This window comes from Capra hircus, chromosome 7 (assembly GCF_001704415.2).
Source record: "Capra hircus breed San Clemente chromosome 7, ASM170441v1, whole genome shotgun sequence".
NCBI lineage: Eukaryota > Metazoa > Chordata > Mammalia > Artiodactyla > Bovidae > Capra > Capra hircus.
In genome coordinates this window covers 58,602,296-58,617,679 of record NC_030814.1, presented here as the reverse complement: position 1 = coordinate 58,617,679, position 15,384 = coordinate 58,602,296, and the positions used below count along the sequence as shown (strand labels likewise).

Below are 15,384 nucleotides of genomic sequence, written 5' to 3'. Positions count from 1 at the left end.
ATCTTTTAATTTAATGGCTGCAGTCATCGTCCACATTGATTTTGGAGCCCAAGAAAATGAAATCTGACACTTTCCACATTTTCCCCATCTATTGCCGTGAATTGAAGGGACCAGATGCCATAATCTTAGTATTTTGGATGTTGAGTTTTAAGGCAGCATTTTAAGTCTCTTCTTTCACCTTCATTAAGAATGTTCTTTTGCTTCTCTTCACTTCCTGCTATTGAAGTGGTATCATCTGCATATTTGAGGTTGTTGATATTTCTTCTGGCAATCTTGATTCCAGCTTGTGATTCATTCAGCTTACTGTTATTTTCTAGTATGTGCTGTGCTATGCTTAGTCATGTCCAACTTTTTGCAACCCCATGGGTTGTATCCTGCCAGGCTCCTCTGTCCATGGAGATTCTCCGGGCAAGAATACTGGAGTGAGTTGCCATGCCCTTTTCCAGGAGATCTTCCCAAACCAGGGATCAAGCCCAGGTCTCCCTCATTGCAGACGAATTCTTTACCATCTGAACCATCAGGGAAGCCTATGAGTACTGCAGTGGTCCACCTATCCCATTTCCAGGGGATCTTCCCAACCCAAGAATCAAGCCAGGGTCTCCTGCATTGCAGGATTCTTTACCAACTGACCTACCAGGGAAGCCCATTTTCTAGTATAACAGTAAATAATTAGAGAAGTTAGGTATCACTTCAAAGTACCTTTGAGACTTATGGTCAGGCAAGAATGCAAATAGATGAGAATGAGAAACAGTTGTTTATTTTGGTAGCCACTGTCAATATTTCTGTTCTCCTCCTTCTGGGAACACTGGAAGATTTCATTTCCTTGCTACCCTGAGCTTTGATTTTCTTTGATCAAATACATGTGAATGATGTATATCACTTCCAAGCAGAAACAGATGATTGCCAGTGAAAGATTGCCTCCTGCTGTCTTTTCCTATTGTAGCATTTGTGGAAGTACAGGTTGATGCTGAGATGCCATTGATCAAAATATTCTGGGATGCTGAGCCAACATGTGGAGAAAAGCTGTCCTAGACCAGTCTCCCATAACCACAGAGGACTTTGCAGGAGTCAGAGATAAAATCATGTTTATTTAAAATGGAAACAGTCAATATACAGCAACATGGTTATTGGGGTTCCACTGCCATTAAGCTAATGTGAATAGAATATATTTTACAAGAACAGCATTACAACATGTAGTCTATACAACTGATAGGAGAACATTATTATTGACCCTTTCACTAAAGTATCTGACCATTAAGTAGATTATATAACTTGGATTCTATGGAAAAATTATTGTGTAGTGATTTCTTTTTATATAAAAATCAGGAGAAGAAAAATAATAAACTGAATTTAAAATGTTTTAGGCACCTCTTTTTTTTTTTGCCTATCATCCATTTCCCTTTCTTGCTTTCTTCCTTCAGGGGCTTTGTTGTAGTTTTGTGAAAGATTTCAATGAGCATTTTTGAAGAATGAATGCTCAGAGACATAAAATCATAGGGAATTGACAGTTTGCTTTGGTAAGTGCAAAGGGTATTCTTAGCAATGAATACTATATTGGTTTTGTAATGCTTCTGTATGTAACAAATTACCACAATCTTGGGGGCTTGAAACAACACAACAGAAATTTATTCTCTCACAGTTCTAGAGGCCAGAAGTCCAACAAGGTGTTGGCAAGGCCATGATCTTTCTGAAGACTGTAAGGGGAGAATTCTTCCCAGCCTCTTCCAGGTTCTGGTGGCTCTAGCCATTCTGTGGCTCATGGCAGTGTAACTCCAGTTTCTGTCTCAGTGGTCGCAGATCCTTCTTTCACATGCCTCTGTGCATTTTTTCTGTCTCTTATAAGGATATTTGTCACTGGATTTGTGACCCACCCAAATCTAGGATAATGTGTTTAGGTTTATCTTAATTATGTCTGTAAAGATCTCTATTCCAAACTAAGACACATTTTAAGGTTATGAGTGGATATATCTTTTGGGAGCTACCATTCCAACCACTACAGTTACAAAGAAATGTTAAGCTTATTGGCTAAGCTTGGCTTCTCAGACTCCTATCCCCATTGGAGGAAATGTGCTTGCATTTCTGGCAATGGAAATCTATCTCTCTGAGAGAGGGGGAGAGATATTCCGGGTCCTCAGAAACCCTGAATAACAAAAGAATGTGCCTCATACCTTCAGACATATGATTCTCAAATTCCAGAAAAAATTAGATTATAGGATTGCAAAAATTCTCTTTAAGCAAGCCATGTTTCCTAAAGCTAATATCTGGATTTTAGGCATAACTCCTTAGTATGTCAACAGTAGCTGGTATGTGGCTACTGATTATTAAAAAACCCATAGGGTATTACAAATATACAGTTGCACTGCAACTACTTAATGATATAATGGCTAGCAGCTATGTGCAATCACTTTAAGCTCCAGGAGAAACCAAATACATGAGTCCTTGTACTGGCCTTAACGAAAACCAACCTCCTTGTTTTTAGTCCACATAATTTAGGTGTGCCTGATTTCATCTCCTGGCTTCAAGAATAAATAAGCAAACCATGTCTGGCCAGTGTGAGGACCATCACCACTATTGACTAAAGAAAAGATATGTCATCTAAACAGGATCAAAGGAAGTGATTGTCTATTGGGCTACTAGGAAAAGGGCATTTTTCTTTCTGCTGAGAGTCACTACATGTGGCCTGAAAATAGGTAGCCTAAAAGCTACCCTAGCCATTTTTGCCATCACATGTAAAAGTATTATAAATGTTGAGATAATTTTCTTATGACATTATTAAAGTGTGTACACCCAGCTCTTCCTGAAACTAGTACATAATTTTCCATTTCCATGTATAAAACAATAAATAATGTTCTGCTTTTTTTGCTTAAGTCAGTTTATTGTTAGAATATGATTAATAGACATATATACTTCATAGATGATATGCATAAGTATCTTAAGACATTAGACTCAAGGGAGAAATTAGCATTGGATTTTAGTACCAGGAAAATCTAGTTTTTCTTTAACAAGGATTTTTTTCTTTTACTGACACTATAAATTTTGCAGTTTATTTTTGTTTTCCTCTTTGCTGAAAACAAAGTTTGTGAGTGCCTTATTGTGGTTCAGTCATAAGATGTGTCCAACTCTTTTCGACCCCATGAACTGCAGCACTCCAGGCTTCCCTGTCCTTCACCATCTCCTGCAGTTTGCTCAAACTCATGTCCATTGAGTCAGTGATGCCATTTAACTATCTCATCCACTGTCTCCCTCTTCTCCTCATGTCTCAATCTTTCCCAGCATCAGAGTCTTTTCCAGTGAATAGGCTCTTTGCATCAGGTGGCCAAAGTATTGGAGCTTCAGCTCAGCATCAGTCCTTCCAGTGAATATTCGGGGTTGATTTCCTTTAGAACTGACTGATTTAATCTCCTTACTGTCCAAAGGACTCTCAAGAGTCTTCTTCAGCACCACAGTTTGAAAGCATCAGTTCTGCAGTGTTCAGCCTTCTTTGTGGTTGTGACCTCCTTAGAGTAACTGAAGATAACTTTTATGCATTTTGACACTGACTTACCCTCAATTCATTTTGTTTTATCCCTATGTTATCTTTGTCATATTTTCATATCAACTGTATATGAAGGGGACAGCTAAGAATTATTAAAGTAAGATATTCTCAACACTAAAAAGAGATCAATTGTACTGTTCTTGAATAAAAATCCAAATGTAGTAGAAAAGGGGATATTCTTAATTAAGAATACATTATCCAGATGAGGAAAATAAAGTATTAATTTACAAACATCTGTGAACAGTCCAGAAAGCGAAATTAAATCCCAAAGCAAAAATTAAATATATAAATATATTTTCAATTTATAAAATATAAACTAAAATAGCCTTTGATTTCCATGTGTTTTACTTGAAGAAACAGAAAAAAATTGTTATATCCAAAAGAACTGGAAGCAGGGTCTCACAGATATTTTCATGGTGGTGACGGTTTAGTTGCCAAGTTGTGTCTGACTCTTGTGATCCTATGGACAGAGGAGCCTGGCAGGCTACAGTCCATGGGATTCTCCAGGCAAGAATACTGGAGTGGGTTGCCATTTCCTTCTCCAGGGATCTTCCCAACCCAGGAATCGAACCTGGGTTTTCTACATTGTAGGTGGATTCTTTACCAACTGAGCTGCAAGGGAAGCCCATATTTTCATACCCATGGTTATAACAGCACTAGTCTCAATAGCTAAAAGGTGGAAGCAACCAAGATATCCATGGACAGGTGGATGAATGTGGTATATAAAAAAATGTGGTATATAAAAAATCAGAATATTATTTGACCTTATAAGTAAGGAAATTCATCACATGCTACAACATGAAATAATCCAGTCACAACCAAACTGTGAGATTTCATTTATGTGAGGTACCTAGAGTGGTCAAATCTGTAGAAACAGAAAGTAGAATGGTGGTGAGAGGGATGCAGTGTGGTGGAAAAGGGGAGTTGTTTTCTAATGGGTATAGAGATTCATGTTTGCAAGATGAAAGTTCTCAAGATATTTCACAACAATGTGACTATAACAAACTAAACTTTATACTTAAAAGTGGATGATATGGTAAATTTTGTTATATATTTTTAACACAGTAAAAGGGGGAAATGATATATTTCAGTTTAAGATAGGTATTTTTCCTAAATGAAATCTATCAGGAAACTTAGCCTGAGCAATTGTTAAAATTTAAATCCACACAATCAACAGTAGAGCCTACATTTTGGCCACATGATGTCGCTGTCTTACCACAGTATGTTCTCTAAGAAGAAAAATACCCAGAACCCTATTGTAACTCCAGAGAGGAGAGCAATAAGAGAGGCAGCAGGACTTGAGCAGAGATTAGAGGACAACATTTAAAATTTTGCACAACACGATATTCTAATTTGATCAACTCACTGAGAATTGGTGATGGTGTCTTCTAAGAGTAGGGGCGTGGAGGTCCGGCATCTGCTTCCGCTGCTTCTGCTCTTAGCTGTAGGCGAGGCCGGGAGAGGCCAGGTCCGCTACTCAGTCGCTGAGGAGGCCAAACACGGCACCTTCGTGGGCCGCATAGCCCAGGACCTGGGACTGGAGCTGGCGGAGCTGGTGCCGCGCCTGTTCCGGGTGGCATCCAAAGGCCGCAGGGACCTTCTGGAGGTAAATCTGCAGAATGGCATTTTGTTTGTGAATTCTCGGATCGACCGGGAGGAGCTGTGCGGGAGGAGGGCAGAGTGCAGTATCCACCTGGAGGTGATCGTGGACCGGCCGCTGCAGGTGTTCCATGTAGAGGTGGAGGTGAAGGACATTAACGACAACCCGCCAGCATTTCCAGTGGCGGTAAAGACTATCCGGTTTCACGAATCGAGACTGCTTGACTCACGGTTTCCTCTAGAGGGGGCATTTGATGCAGATATCGGAGTAAACGCTCTTCTCACCTACAAGCTCAGCTCCAGTGAGTATTTCTTTCTAGATATAGAGACAAATGATGAACCAAGTCAGTCTTTGTCTCTTGTGCTGAGGAAATCTCTGGACAGAGAGGAAACTGCTGAAATTAATTTGTTACTAGTGGCTACTGATGGGGGCAAACCTGAGCTCACGGGCACTGTTCAGTTGCTTATTAAGGTATTAGATGTGAATGACAACGAACCTACTTTTGACCAATCAGTTTACAAAATACAGTTGTTAGAGAACGTGGCAAATGGAACCTTGGTGATTAAATTAAATTCTTCTGACGCAGATGAAGGATCAAATAGTGAGATTGTGTATTCATTTAGTAGTGATGTGTCCCAGAATATAAAGACCAAGTTCAACATAGATCCTAGCTCAGGGGAAATTAGAACTAAGGGACAATTAGATTATGAAGAAGTGAAATTATATGATATTCAAGTTATTGCGTATGACAACGGGACTCCGTCAATGTCTGGGCACTGTAAAATTTCAGTAAAACTTGTGGACATCAATGATAACTCACCAGAAGTCTCAATCACGTCTCTTTCACTTCCCATTCGAGAAGATGCTCCACTGGGCAGTGTCATTGCTCTCATCACGGTGGCCGACCGTGACTCCGGTGTCAATGGACAGGTGACCTGCACCCTGATTCCCCAAGACCTCTTCAAACTGGTGTCCACCTTCAAGAATTACTATTCACTCGTGTTGGACAGCGTCTTGGATCGCGAGAGCGTGGCGAACTATGAGGTGGTGGTGACCGCGAGGGACGGGGGCTCGCCTTCGTTGTCGGCCACGGCCAGCGTGTCCGTGGAGGTGGCCGACGTGAACGACAATGCGCCCGCGTTCGCGCAGCCCGAGTACACGGTGTTCGTGAAAGAGAACAACCCGCCCGGCTGCCACATCTTCACCGTGTCTGCGCGAGACGCGGACGCGCAGGAGAACGCTCTGGTGTCCTACTCGCTGGTGGAGCGGCGGGTGGGCGAGCGCGCGCTGTCGAGCTACGTGTCGGTGCACGCGGAGAGCGGCAAGGTGTACGCGCTGCAGCCGCTGGACCACGAGGAGCTGGAGCTGCTGCAGTTCCAGGTGAGCGCGCGCGACGCAGGCGTGCCGCCCCTGGGCAGCAACGTGACGCTGCAGGTGTTTGTGCTGGATGAGAACGACAACGCGCCTGCGCTACTGCCGCCCGGGCCAGGTAGAGGACCCAGCGCGGTGAGCCAGGTGGTGGCGCGTTCGGTGGGCGCGGGCCACGTGGTGGCGAAGGTGCGCGCGGTGGACGCCGACTCAGGCTACAACGCGTGGCTGTCGTACGAGCTGCAGCCGGCGGCGGGTGGCGCGAGCAGCCCGTTCCGCGTGGGGCTGTACACCGGCGAGATCAGCACGACGCGCGCCCTGGACGAGGCGGACGCGCCGCGCCAGCACCTACTGGTGCTGGTGAAGGACCACGGCGAGCCGGCGCTGACGGCCACGGCCACTGTGCTGCTGTCGCTGGAGGACAGCGGCCAGGCGCCCAAGGCCTCTTCACGGGCGTTGTCTGGCGCCTCTGAAGCGGAGGCCGTTCTGGTGGATGTGAACGTGTATCTGATCATCGCCATCTGCGCGGTGTCCAGCCTGTTGGTGCTCACGCTGCTGCTGTACACGGCGCTGCGGTGTTCGGCGCCGCCCAGGGAGGGCGCGTGCGGGCCGGTGAAGCCCAGGCTGGTGTGCTCCAGCGCGGTGGGGAGCTGGTCCTATTCGCGGGAGAGGCGGCAGAGGGTGTGCTCTGGAGAGGGACCGCCCAAAACCGATCTCATGGCCTTCAGTCCTAGCCTGCCTCAAGGTCCAGGCTCAGCGGACGAAAGACAACAGCTCTCCGAATCAGAACAATTCGGAAAGGTGAGTCTTAATTTTTCCCCCATTATCTCTAAAATTGTTTTATTTCCTTTGTTCTCCATAATTCTATTATTTTGATTTATAGTTGTTTTTATTTATATCGTTATCCTATTGTGCAATATGTGGTATGAATAGAAATCAATTTCTTGCATTGAGAAAAAATTACTTAGATGATCTTTTTACATTTTGAAATTTCCATAAATTACAAAATTATTCCAAAATAATTTTCCAAATTATTCCTTTCACCATGAATAATAGGATTGAAGGAATGAAAAAAAATACTTCAGCAAAATTTGAGAACTTACTATTACCTCTAAATTGTTTTTCTTGTATTAAAAAATCACAATTGGGGAAATTTAGAGCATGATTATGGAATATATATTTTCAGTTTACATCATTCATCCATTCTGTCAGAGTATGTTGGAAATTTCCCAAATTATTCCTTTGATCAAGAATTTGTCTTTATCTGTTTTATGTAACAGTTAATATGCTAATTTTTCTTTCCATGTATTTAAAAGCATCCTGAATAAATTTATAATGCCAGGACCTCCAAAGTACATATCATAGGTCATCACAACACATGACATCATTTAGAAATAATTGCTAATCTTACATATGTTTTTCAACAGTATTTGGAATAAAGACTTCACATTTGCAAAATTCTTAGTTTTAAGACACAATAGAGAGTTCACTGAGAAAAGAGCTCCCTTTCAACTTTGTTTAATTGAAAAATCATTTTAAAAAGTCACATTGTGGGGTGACCAGGTGGTGGGACTCTTTCTTCATACAAGTGGAGAATACTATAACGCACTCTTTATTTTGTGGGATGTTTAGTCAGGCTTAAAGTGTATCACTGGGTTAATATATGTAGACCTCCCACTGTGCAGAGATTGACCACCTCCCTCTGGCGCCACACACAATGCCTGTGATAACATTTTCCAAGACTGGCAGCAATCATATTCCTATGAAGTTGGAGTTTTCCCAAAAGGTAACATAAGGAAGAGTGCTAGTGGTAAGAACCTGCCCATCAATGCAGGAGTTTTAAGAGACTTGGGTTGATCCTTGGGCCTGGAGGAGGGCATGGCAACCCACTCCAGTATTCTTGCCTAGAGAATCCCACAGACAGAAGAGCCTGGCAGGCCACAGTCCATAGGGTCTCACAGAGCCAGACACAACTGAAGCGACTTAGCACCACACACAAGGTAAGGAAAATGTAGTTATTCAATGGAAACTACTATGTTGGGTTAAACACTAAACTTGGTGAGTAAATGTTACATTTGGAAAGGATGTTAAAAACACTTTTTTTCCAACCAAAGGAAGATGTCTTGGGGTGAAATTACTGTCTTCTACTACTCTTTGGTCCATAGTTATTTGCTTTCCCCTCCTCAAACATATGTGGATATTGATGATTCATAAAATAACTTCCACTAAGTGACCTTAGCTTTAGCCATTTTACAGATAGGCCAGAATAGACATTTCTATCTGGGATCTGTTATTAAAGGAATGGAGTTTGGTGGGGAAATAGTGACCTCCATTTAAGTATAATCTGTTCCTGCATGAAACTTTATTAGCACCTCAGAGTTGATATACCTCAAAATGCAGGGAGTATATATTTGCTGGGAATCAGAAAAGTTCATCTGAGACTTTACAGAGAAAAACAAATGTCTTGAACAGATGAGGAAAAAGCTCTTTCTTAAGATGAGTCATCACTACTCATCACTTTCTTGAGACTTGTGTGCAGAAAATATGAATGGTTAAATGGAATCTCTCCTACCAACAGTCTAGTCACTATATTCTATTCTAGGTAAACTGTAAGCTTTTATATTATATCCAAGTGTGTCCATATTTCCAGGAATCACAACAGATCATTGTATAAGCTCTTACTGATTTTTATTTCATATTTACATTTTCTTGATTCAGTTGCCAAGAGATGTCTAAGTGAGAGTAGATATTACTCACTAATACTTTATCCACATATTAGCTCAGTTTTCTAAACTCATATAGTTTCTTTAGTATTACCTTCATCTCTTAATGGAGAAGGCAATGGCACCCCACTCCAGTACTCTTGCCTGGAAAATTCCATGGACGGAGGAGCCTGGTGGGCTACAGTCCATGGGGTCGCTAAGGGTTGGACATGACTGAGCGGCTTCACTTGCACTTTCCACTTTCATGTTGGAGAAGGAAATGGCAACCCACTCTGGTGTTCTTGCCTGGAGAATCCCAGGGACGGGGAAGCCTGGTGGGCTGCCGTCTATGGGGTCACACAGAGTCGGACACGACTGAAGCGAGTTAGCAGTTAGCAGCATCTCTTAATAATCATTATGGGGTCTACTCTCTTATAAATTCCCTATGGCATTCCATTTTGCAGAAAAGTACACTCTTAAGTATCATGAAATGTATAGTATTACAGTAAGCTGTGAAAGGTATCTTACTGATATGAAGTCCATGATATTAAAAATTTTTAATTTTGCCTCTCATTTTAAAACTAGCTACTACCTTTAAAGATCCACCAAAGCACCTACTGGCATACTGATAATTATAATTATTTCCTAGATCCATTCTTTTCCAAAATAAGTCTTAAATGTTTACTTCTTTTTCATGAACTAGTATAGCAGAATCAACTAGAAATTATGTTTGATATAAACAAATATCATTAATTTACCTCATATTTTAAAGAAAGTTAATTTAAAATATTCACTTATTTATTCATTAAAATTTAATTGATAATTTATTCTATTCCAAATATGAATAATAAAATATGAGTAAACTGCAATGTTGGTTGCATTCAATGAGTACATGGAAAAACCTGTTATGAGAACTATTCTCGTAATACTTAAATGACAGTTTGTTGGTTTTTGGCCACACTCCCAGCAGTGGAAGCAAGGAGTCCTAACCATTGGATCAACAAGGAATTCCCTTAAATCACATGTTCAATTTCATTTAAAAAGAGTCTGATTATAAGCAGAATTTGGGCATACTCTTACCTCTCTAAATTCAACCTCTTCCCATGAATTTTCTCTGTTCAACTTCCAAACGCTTTCATGGCCTAGTTTTACATATGTTGAAAAAGTGAGTCAGATTCTAAAACTATTTTTCTCTCTTCAATGATTAAACACCAGTTCTTTCACGTAACAACTTTTTAACAAATTGGAAGCCAGAAATTCATCCAGAGTGAAGATTAGTAAAAACACAATTATTTCATATTGGGAACATTTTAGGATATACTGCTGCTGCTAAGTCACTTCAATCGTGTCTGGCTCTGTGCGACCCCATAGATGGCAGCCCACCAGGCTCCCCAGTCCCTGGGATTCTCCAAGCAAGAACACTGGAGTGGGCTGCCATTTCCTTCTCCAATGTATGAAAGTAAAAAGTGAAAGTGAAGTCGCTCAGTCATGTCCGACTCTTGGTGACCCCATGGACTGCAGCCTACCAGGCTCCTCCGTCCATGGAATTTTCCAGGCAAGAGTACTGGAGTGGGGTGCCATTGCCTTCTCCATTAGGATATACGGGTAAATTGAAATGTATAAATGGTATAGAGATTTAAAAAATTAATATAATTTCCCCTGGTATGATGTGAATATAACAAATATCCAAATCAAACAATTTGCTGTGTTTTTATGCAGCAAAAACCAAATTTACAAAATAACTGTACTGTAAAATACTGACTTTGGCTTCCCTGGTGGCTCAGTAGTAAAGAATCCGACTGCCAATGCAGGAGATGTGGGTTTGATCAGTGTGTCAGAAAGATTATCTAGAGAAGAAAATGGTAATCCACTCCAGTGTTCTTGCCTGAGAAGTCCCATGGACAGAGGAGCCTGGTGGACTACAGTCCATAGGGTTGCAAAAGAGTTAGACATGACTTAATGACTTAACAACAACAATAAGACTGACTTGTGAAATCTTTATATAAACAATAGTTGAGACAGCTAACAAAGATGCAGTTGTTGGATAAAGGACACAAAAATGGTTTGTAGACATTCTATAAAGGAAGAAATATAAGTGAACATATTTTATAAAGTAACAAATTGCCATAATAATATAGAAGTAAATTGTGTGTGTATATATGCATATATACACACATTTTTATCAGTTTTGTTGTTTTAATGGTTACAAATATCAAAGGCCTGATTTTTCTGTAAAATGTAGACTTTGTGGTCAAGTGGTTAAAGTCATGAATCTTGAAGTAGATTGAGATCCCACTCAACACCACAAGTCAGTATTATTTTTTAAGTTACTAACCTGTACATGTTTCCACTTCAGTGTTTCTAAAAACTGAATCATATTAATACCTACCTCAGAAGGTTGTTGTGAAAATTTAATGAGATAACCCTGTTAAAACAAATGGAATAGCACTTGTCATATGGGAAATATTTCCAATAGATGTCCACTACTGTTAAAACAATAATCACTATTTTACTATATTTAACTGTATGGAATGGACTGGCCTAATTGAAAGTCATGAATTAGTAGAAAAGTTCTAAGCATATATTTTGAAAAAATACATGAAGACTTTGAGGAGTGGGAAGGAAATTAACAAGGAAAAAAATTGAGGGAAGTTCAATGGAAGGAAAAGATAGATTTATTTAATACCTACACATTTAGCCACATGAGGTCGCTGTCCACCGCAAGGTATTTTACCACAGAAGAAATACAGCATTCATTACGTAGTAAGATGCTGCTTTTCCTCACCATCTGTGAAATATGGGCATGGAATGATTATTTATGAAATGAAGAATAAGGAACTAAAAGTATTTTCAAAATTTTGATCGTTGCAAAAGCGACCCAATACTTGGAAAACGCTTGCAATGGTACTTTCCTGGAGAGAAGGTCAGGGAGACTGCCGACTACTGCTTTCGGTAATGTTTCTCCTGTTCTGGGAGGCCGGGAGCGGCCAGGTCCACTACTGGGTCTCCGAGGAGGCCAAACACGGCACTTTCGTGGGCCGAATCACGCAGGACCTGGGACTGGAGCTGGAGGAGCTGGTGCCGCGCTTGTTCAGGGTGGCGTCCAAAGACCGCGGGGATCTTCTGGAGGTAAATCTGCAGAATGGCATTTTGTTTGTGAATTCTCGGATCGACAGGGAGGAGCTGTGCGGGCCGAGGGCGGAATGCAGCATCCACCTGGAGGTGATCGTGGACCGGCCGCTGCAGGTGTTCCATGTGGAGGTGGAGGTGAAGGACATTAACGACAACCCACCGGTTTTTCCAATGGCAGTAAAAAATTTGTTTATTTATGAATCCCGGCAGCCTGGTTCTCGGATTCCGCTAGAGGGCGCATCAGATGTAGATATCGGAGCTAATTCTTTATTAACTTACAGGCTTAACTCCAATGAATATTTTACCTTGGATGTAAAAAGAAATGATGAGGAAATTAAATCCCTTGGACTTGTGCTGAAAAAACTTTTAAATCGAGAGGACACTCCTGAGCATCACTTACTTATAACTGCAGTTGACGGTGGGAAACCAGAACTCAGTGGTACTACTCAACTGAAGATCACCGTTCTAGATGTAAACGACAATGCTCCGGAGTTTGAGAGCACGATCTACAAAGTCAAATTATTTGAAAATGCACCAAATGGTACCCTAGTAGTGACTGTTAACGCCTCTGATTCGGATGAAGGAATAAATAAGGACATTGTGTATTCTTTCAATACAGACACATCAGCAGATACTCTGTCGAAATTCCATTTAGATCCCGTTAATGGATACATCATTGTAAAGGGTGACATAGATTTTGAGTTAACTAAGTTATATGAAATACAGGTAGAGGCAACAGATAAAGGAACTCCCCCAATGGCAGATCACTGCACGGTTCTAGTGGAAATTTTGGACACGAATGATAATGTACCCGAGTTGGTTATCAAATCTCTCTCTTTGCCTATATTAGAAGATGCTCCAGTCGGCACAGTCATCGCCCTGATCAGCGTGTCCGACCTCGATTCTGGTGCCAATGGGCAGGTGACCTGCACCTTGACTCATCATGTGCCCTTCAAGCTGCAGTCCACCTTCAAGAATTACTATTCATTAGTGTTGGACAGCGTCTTGGATCGCGAGAGCGTGGCGAACTATGAGGTAGTGGTGACTGCGAGGGACGGGGGCTCACCTTCGCTGTCGGCCACGGCCAGCGTGTCCGTGGAGGTGGCCGACGTGAACGACAACGCGCCCGCGTTCGCGCAGGCAGAGTATACCGTGTTCGTGAAAGAGAACAACCCGCCCGGCTGCCACATCTTCACCGTGTCTGCGCGAGACGCGGACGCGCAGGAGAACGCGTTGGTGTCCTACTCGCTGGTGGAGCGGCGAGTGGGTGAGCGCGCGCTGTCGAGCTACGTGTCGGTGCACGCGGAGAGCGGCAAGGTGTACGCGCTGCAGCCGCTGGACCACGAGGAGCTGGACCTGCTGCAGTTCCAGGTGAGCGCGCGCGACGCGGGCGTGCCGCCCCTGGGCAGCAACGTGACGCTGCAGGTGTTTGTGCTGGATGAGAACGACAACGCGCCTGCGCTGCTGCCGCCCGGGCGAGGTGGAGGACCCAGCGCGGTGAGCCAGGTGGTGGCGCGTTCGGTGGGCGCGGGCCACGTGGTGGCGAAGGTGCGCGCGGTGGACGCCGACTCGGGCTACAACGCGTGGCTGTCGTACGAGCTGCAGCTGGCGGCGGGTGGCGCGAGCAGCCCGTTCCGCGTGGGGCTGTACACCGGCGAGATCAGCACGACGCGCGCCCTGGACGAGGCTGACACCCCGCGCCAGCGCCTGCTGGTGCTGGTGAAGGACCACGGCGAGCCGGTGCTGACGGCCACGGCCACCGTGCTGCTGTCGCTGGAGGACAGCGGCCAGGCGCCCAAGACCTCTTCACGGGCGTTGTCTGGTGCAGCTGGCGCAGAGACGGCGTTAGTGGATGTGAACGTGTACCTGATCATCGCCATCTGCGCGGTGTCCAGCCTGTTGGTGCTCACGCTGCTGCTGTACACGGCGCTGCGGTGTTCGGCGCCGCCCAGGGAGGGCGCGTGCGGGCCGGTGAAGCCCAGGCTGGTGTGCTCCAGCGCGGTGGGGAGCTGGTCTTACTCACAGGAGAGGCGGCAGAAGGTGTGTTCTGGGGAGGGGCCGCCCAAGACCGACCTCATGGCCTTCAGTCCTAGTCTTCCACCTGGTCCCATTAGTGGAGACAGAGAAGAGCAGCTGGATGTAGAGGCTGATCTTCCTGCCAAAGTGAGTAATTTTAAAAAATCCTTTCGAAGATGTCTTTGTTCTTAATTGACTATTTCTGCTTCTTTGGAAGCATTTTTAACAGTAATTAGTCTTGTTTCTGGCAGTAGACTTTTCCAACTATTCGTTTTGTGGTTAAAAGTTTTGCATTTGTTGTGACTAATGAATGATTTTGAACCAAATCAGCAATAAGTTATGAGTACCACACTTGCCAGTGTTTAAAAACCGGTAGAGGATTATTATATTGCTAAAAGTCTGGATAGAAAAAATAGATTTTTCCAGGGTATTTTGCATTGTTTACAATATTTGACTTTAACTGTGGTGTACTAATTCCTGTACAATGCTTCAAAAGCTAATGATACTTCTCATGTGAAATTTGGCCTAGATGTTTGTCCAAATGTGACTGGCCCGTTTAGTTTATTAAACCTGTTCTCTCCTATAGATCCTTTACTCATTTATCTATTTATTTGGATTCTCACTTCCTCTTTCTACTTGAACATGATGTTTTAATTTTTGTGCTCACATTTTGCAATACTGTGTATTGTTCCTAGCTTTCCAATTGGGCAAAAAAGCTAGAATAGTAAATTTATTGCTTTTAGAATTATATCTTTTTCATCTTCAGTTTCTTGCTACTTTTTATTAGTAAGCATTAAGAAATCAACAGGAAGTGAAATTTTAATATTCCCTTTACTATATAATCATTTAGAAAATATTGCTTTTGGAAGAGTATTATTAGTCTTGTTAAGAAGTATTATTTTCTACCTGCACAGTGTTGGAAAAATACTGTACATCTAATTTTAAAGCTATTTTACTAGCAAAACTTATTGTCATTAATCTCTTTTACATATAATATTAAAGATGCTAATATCCAAAAACTTCAGTGTCAT

General features: G+C 42.6%; 2 protein-coding genes across 2 annotated transcripts; both read left to right on the top strand.

The window, feature by feature from the left end:
- LOC102186588 (protocadherin alpha-2-like) lies at nt 4,834–12,570 on the top strand. The gene is made up of 2 exons (XM_018050268.1): nt 4,834–7,304; nt 12,382–12,570. Exons 1-2 carry the CDS (start codon nt 4,914–4,916, stop codon nt 12,484–12,486), a joined length of 2,496 nt encoding a protein of 831 aa, XP_017905757.1. The 5' UTR covers nt 4,834–4,913; the 3' UTR covers nt 12,487–12,570.
- Nucleotides 12,509–14,545, top strand: LOC102186864 (protocadherin alpha-3-like). Its single transcript, XM_018051645.1, has one exon. It carries the CDS (start codon nt 12,509–12,511, stop codon nt 14,543–14,545), a length of 2,037 nt encoding a protein of 678 aa, XP_017907134.1.

Bases quoted from the DNA above. Each gene is read 5' to 3' on its own strand.
- LOC102186588 (XM_018050268.1), top strand. From the start codon at position 4,914: ATGGTGTCTTCTAAGAGTAGGGGCGTGGAGGTCCGGCATCTGCTTCCG. The intron at 7,305-12,381 runs GTGAGTCTTAAT...TCGGATCGACAG, and splicing joins AATCAGAACAATTCGGAAAG to GGAGGAGCTGTGCGGGCCGA.
- LOC102186864 (XM_018051645.1), top strand. From the start codon at position 12,509: ATGGCAGTAAAAAATTTGTTTATTTATGAATCCCGGCAGCCTGGTTCT.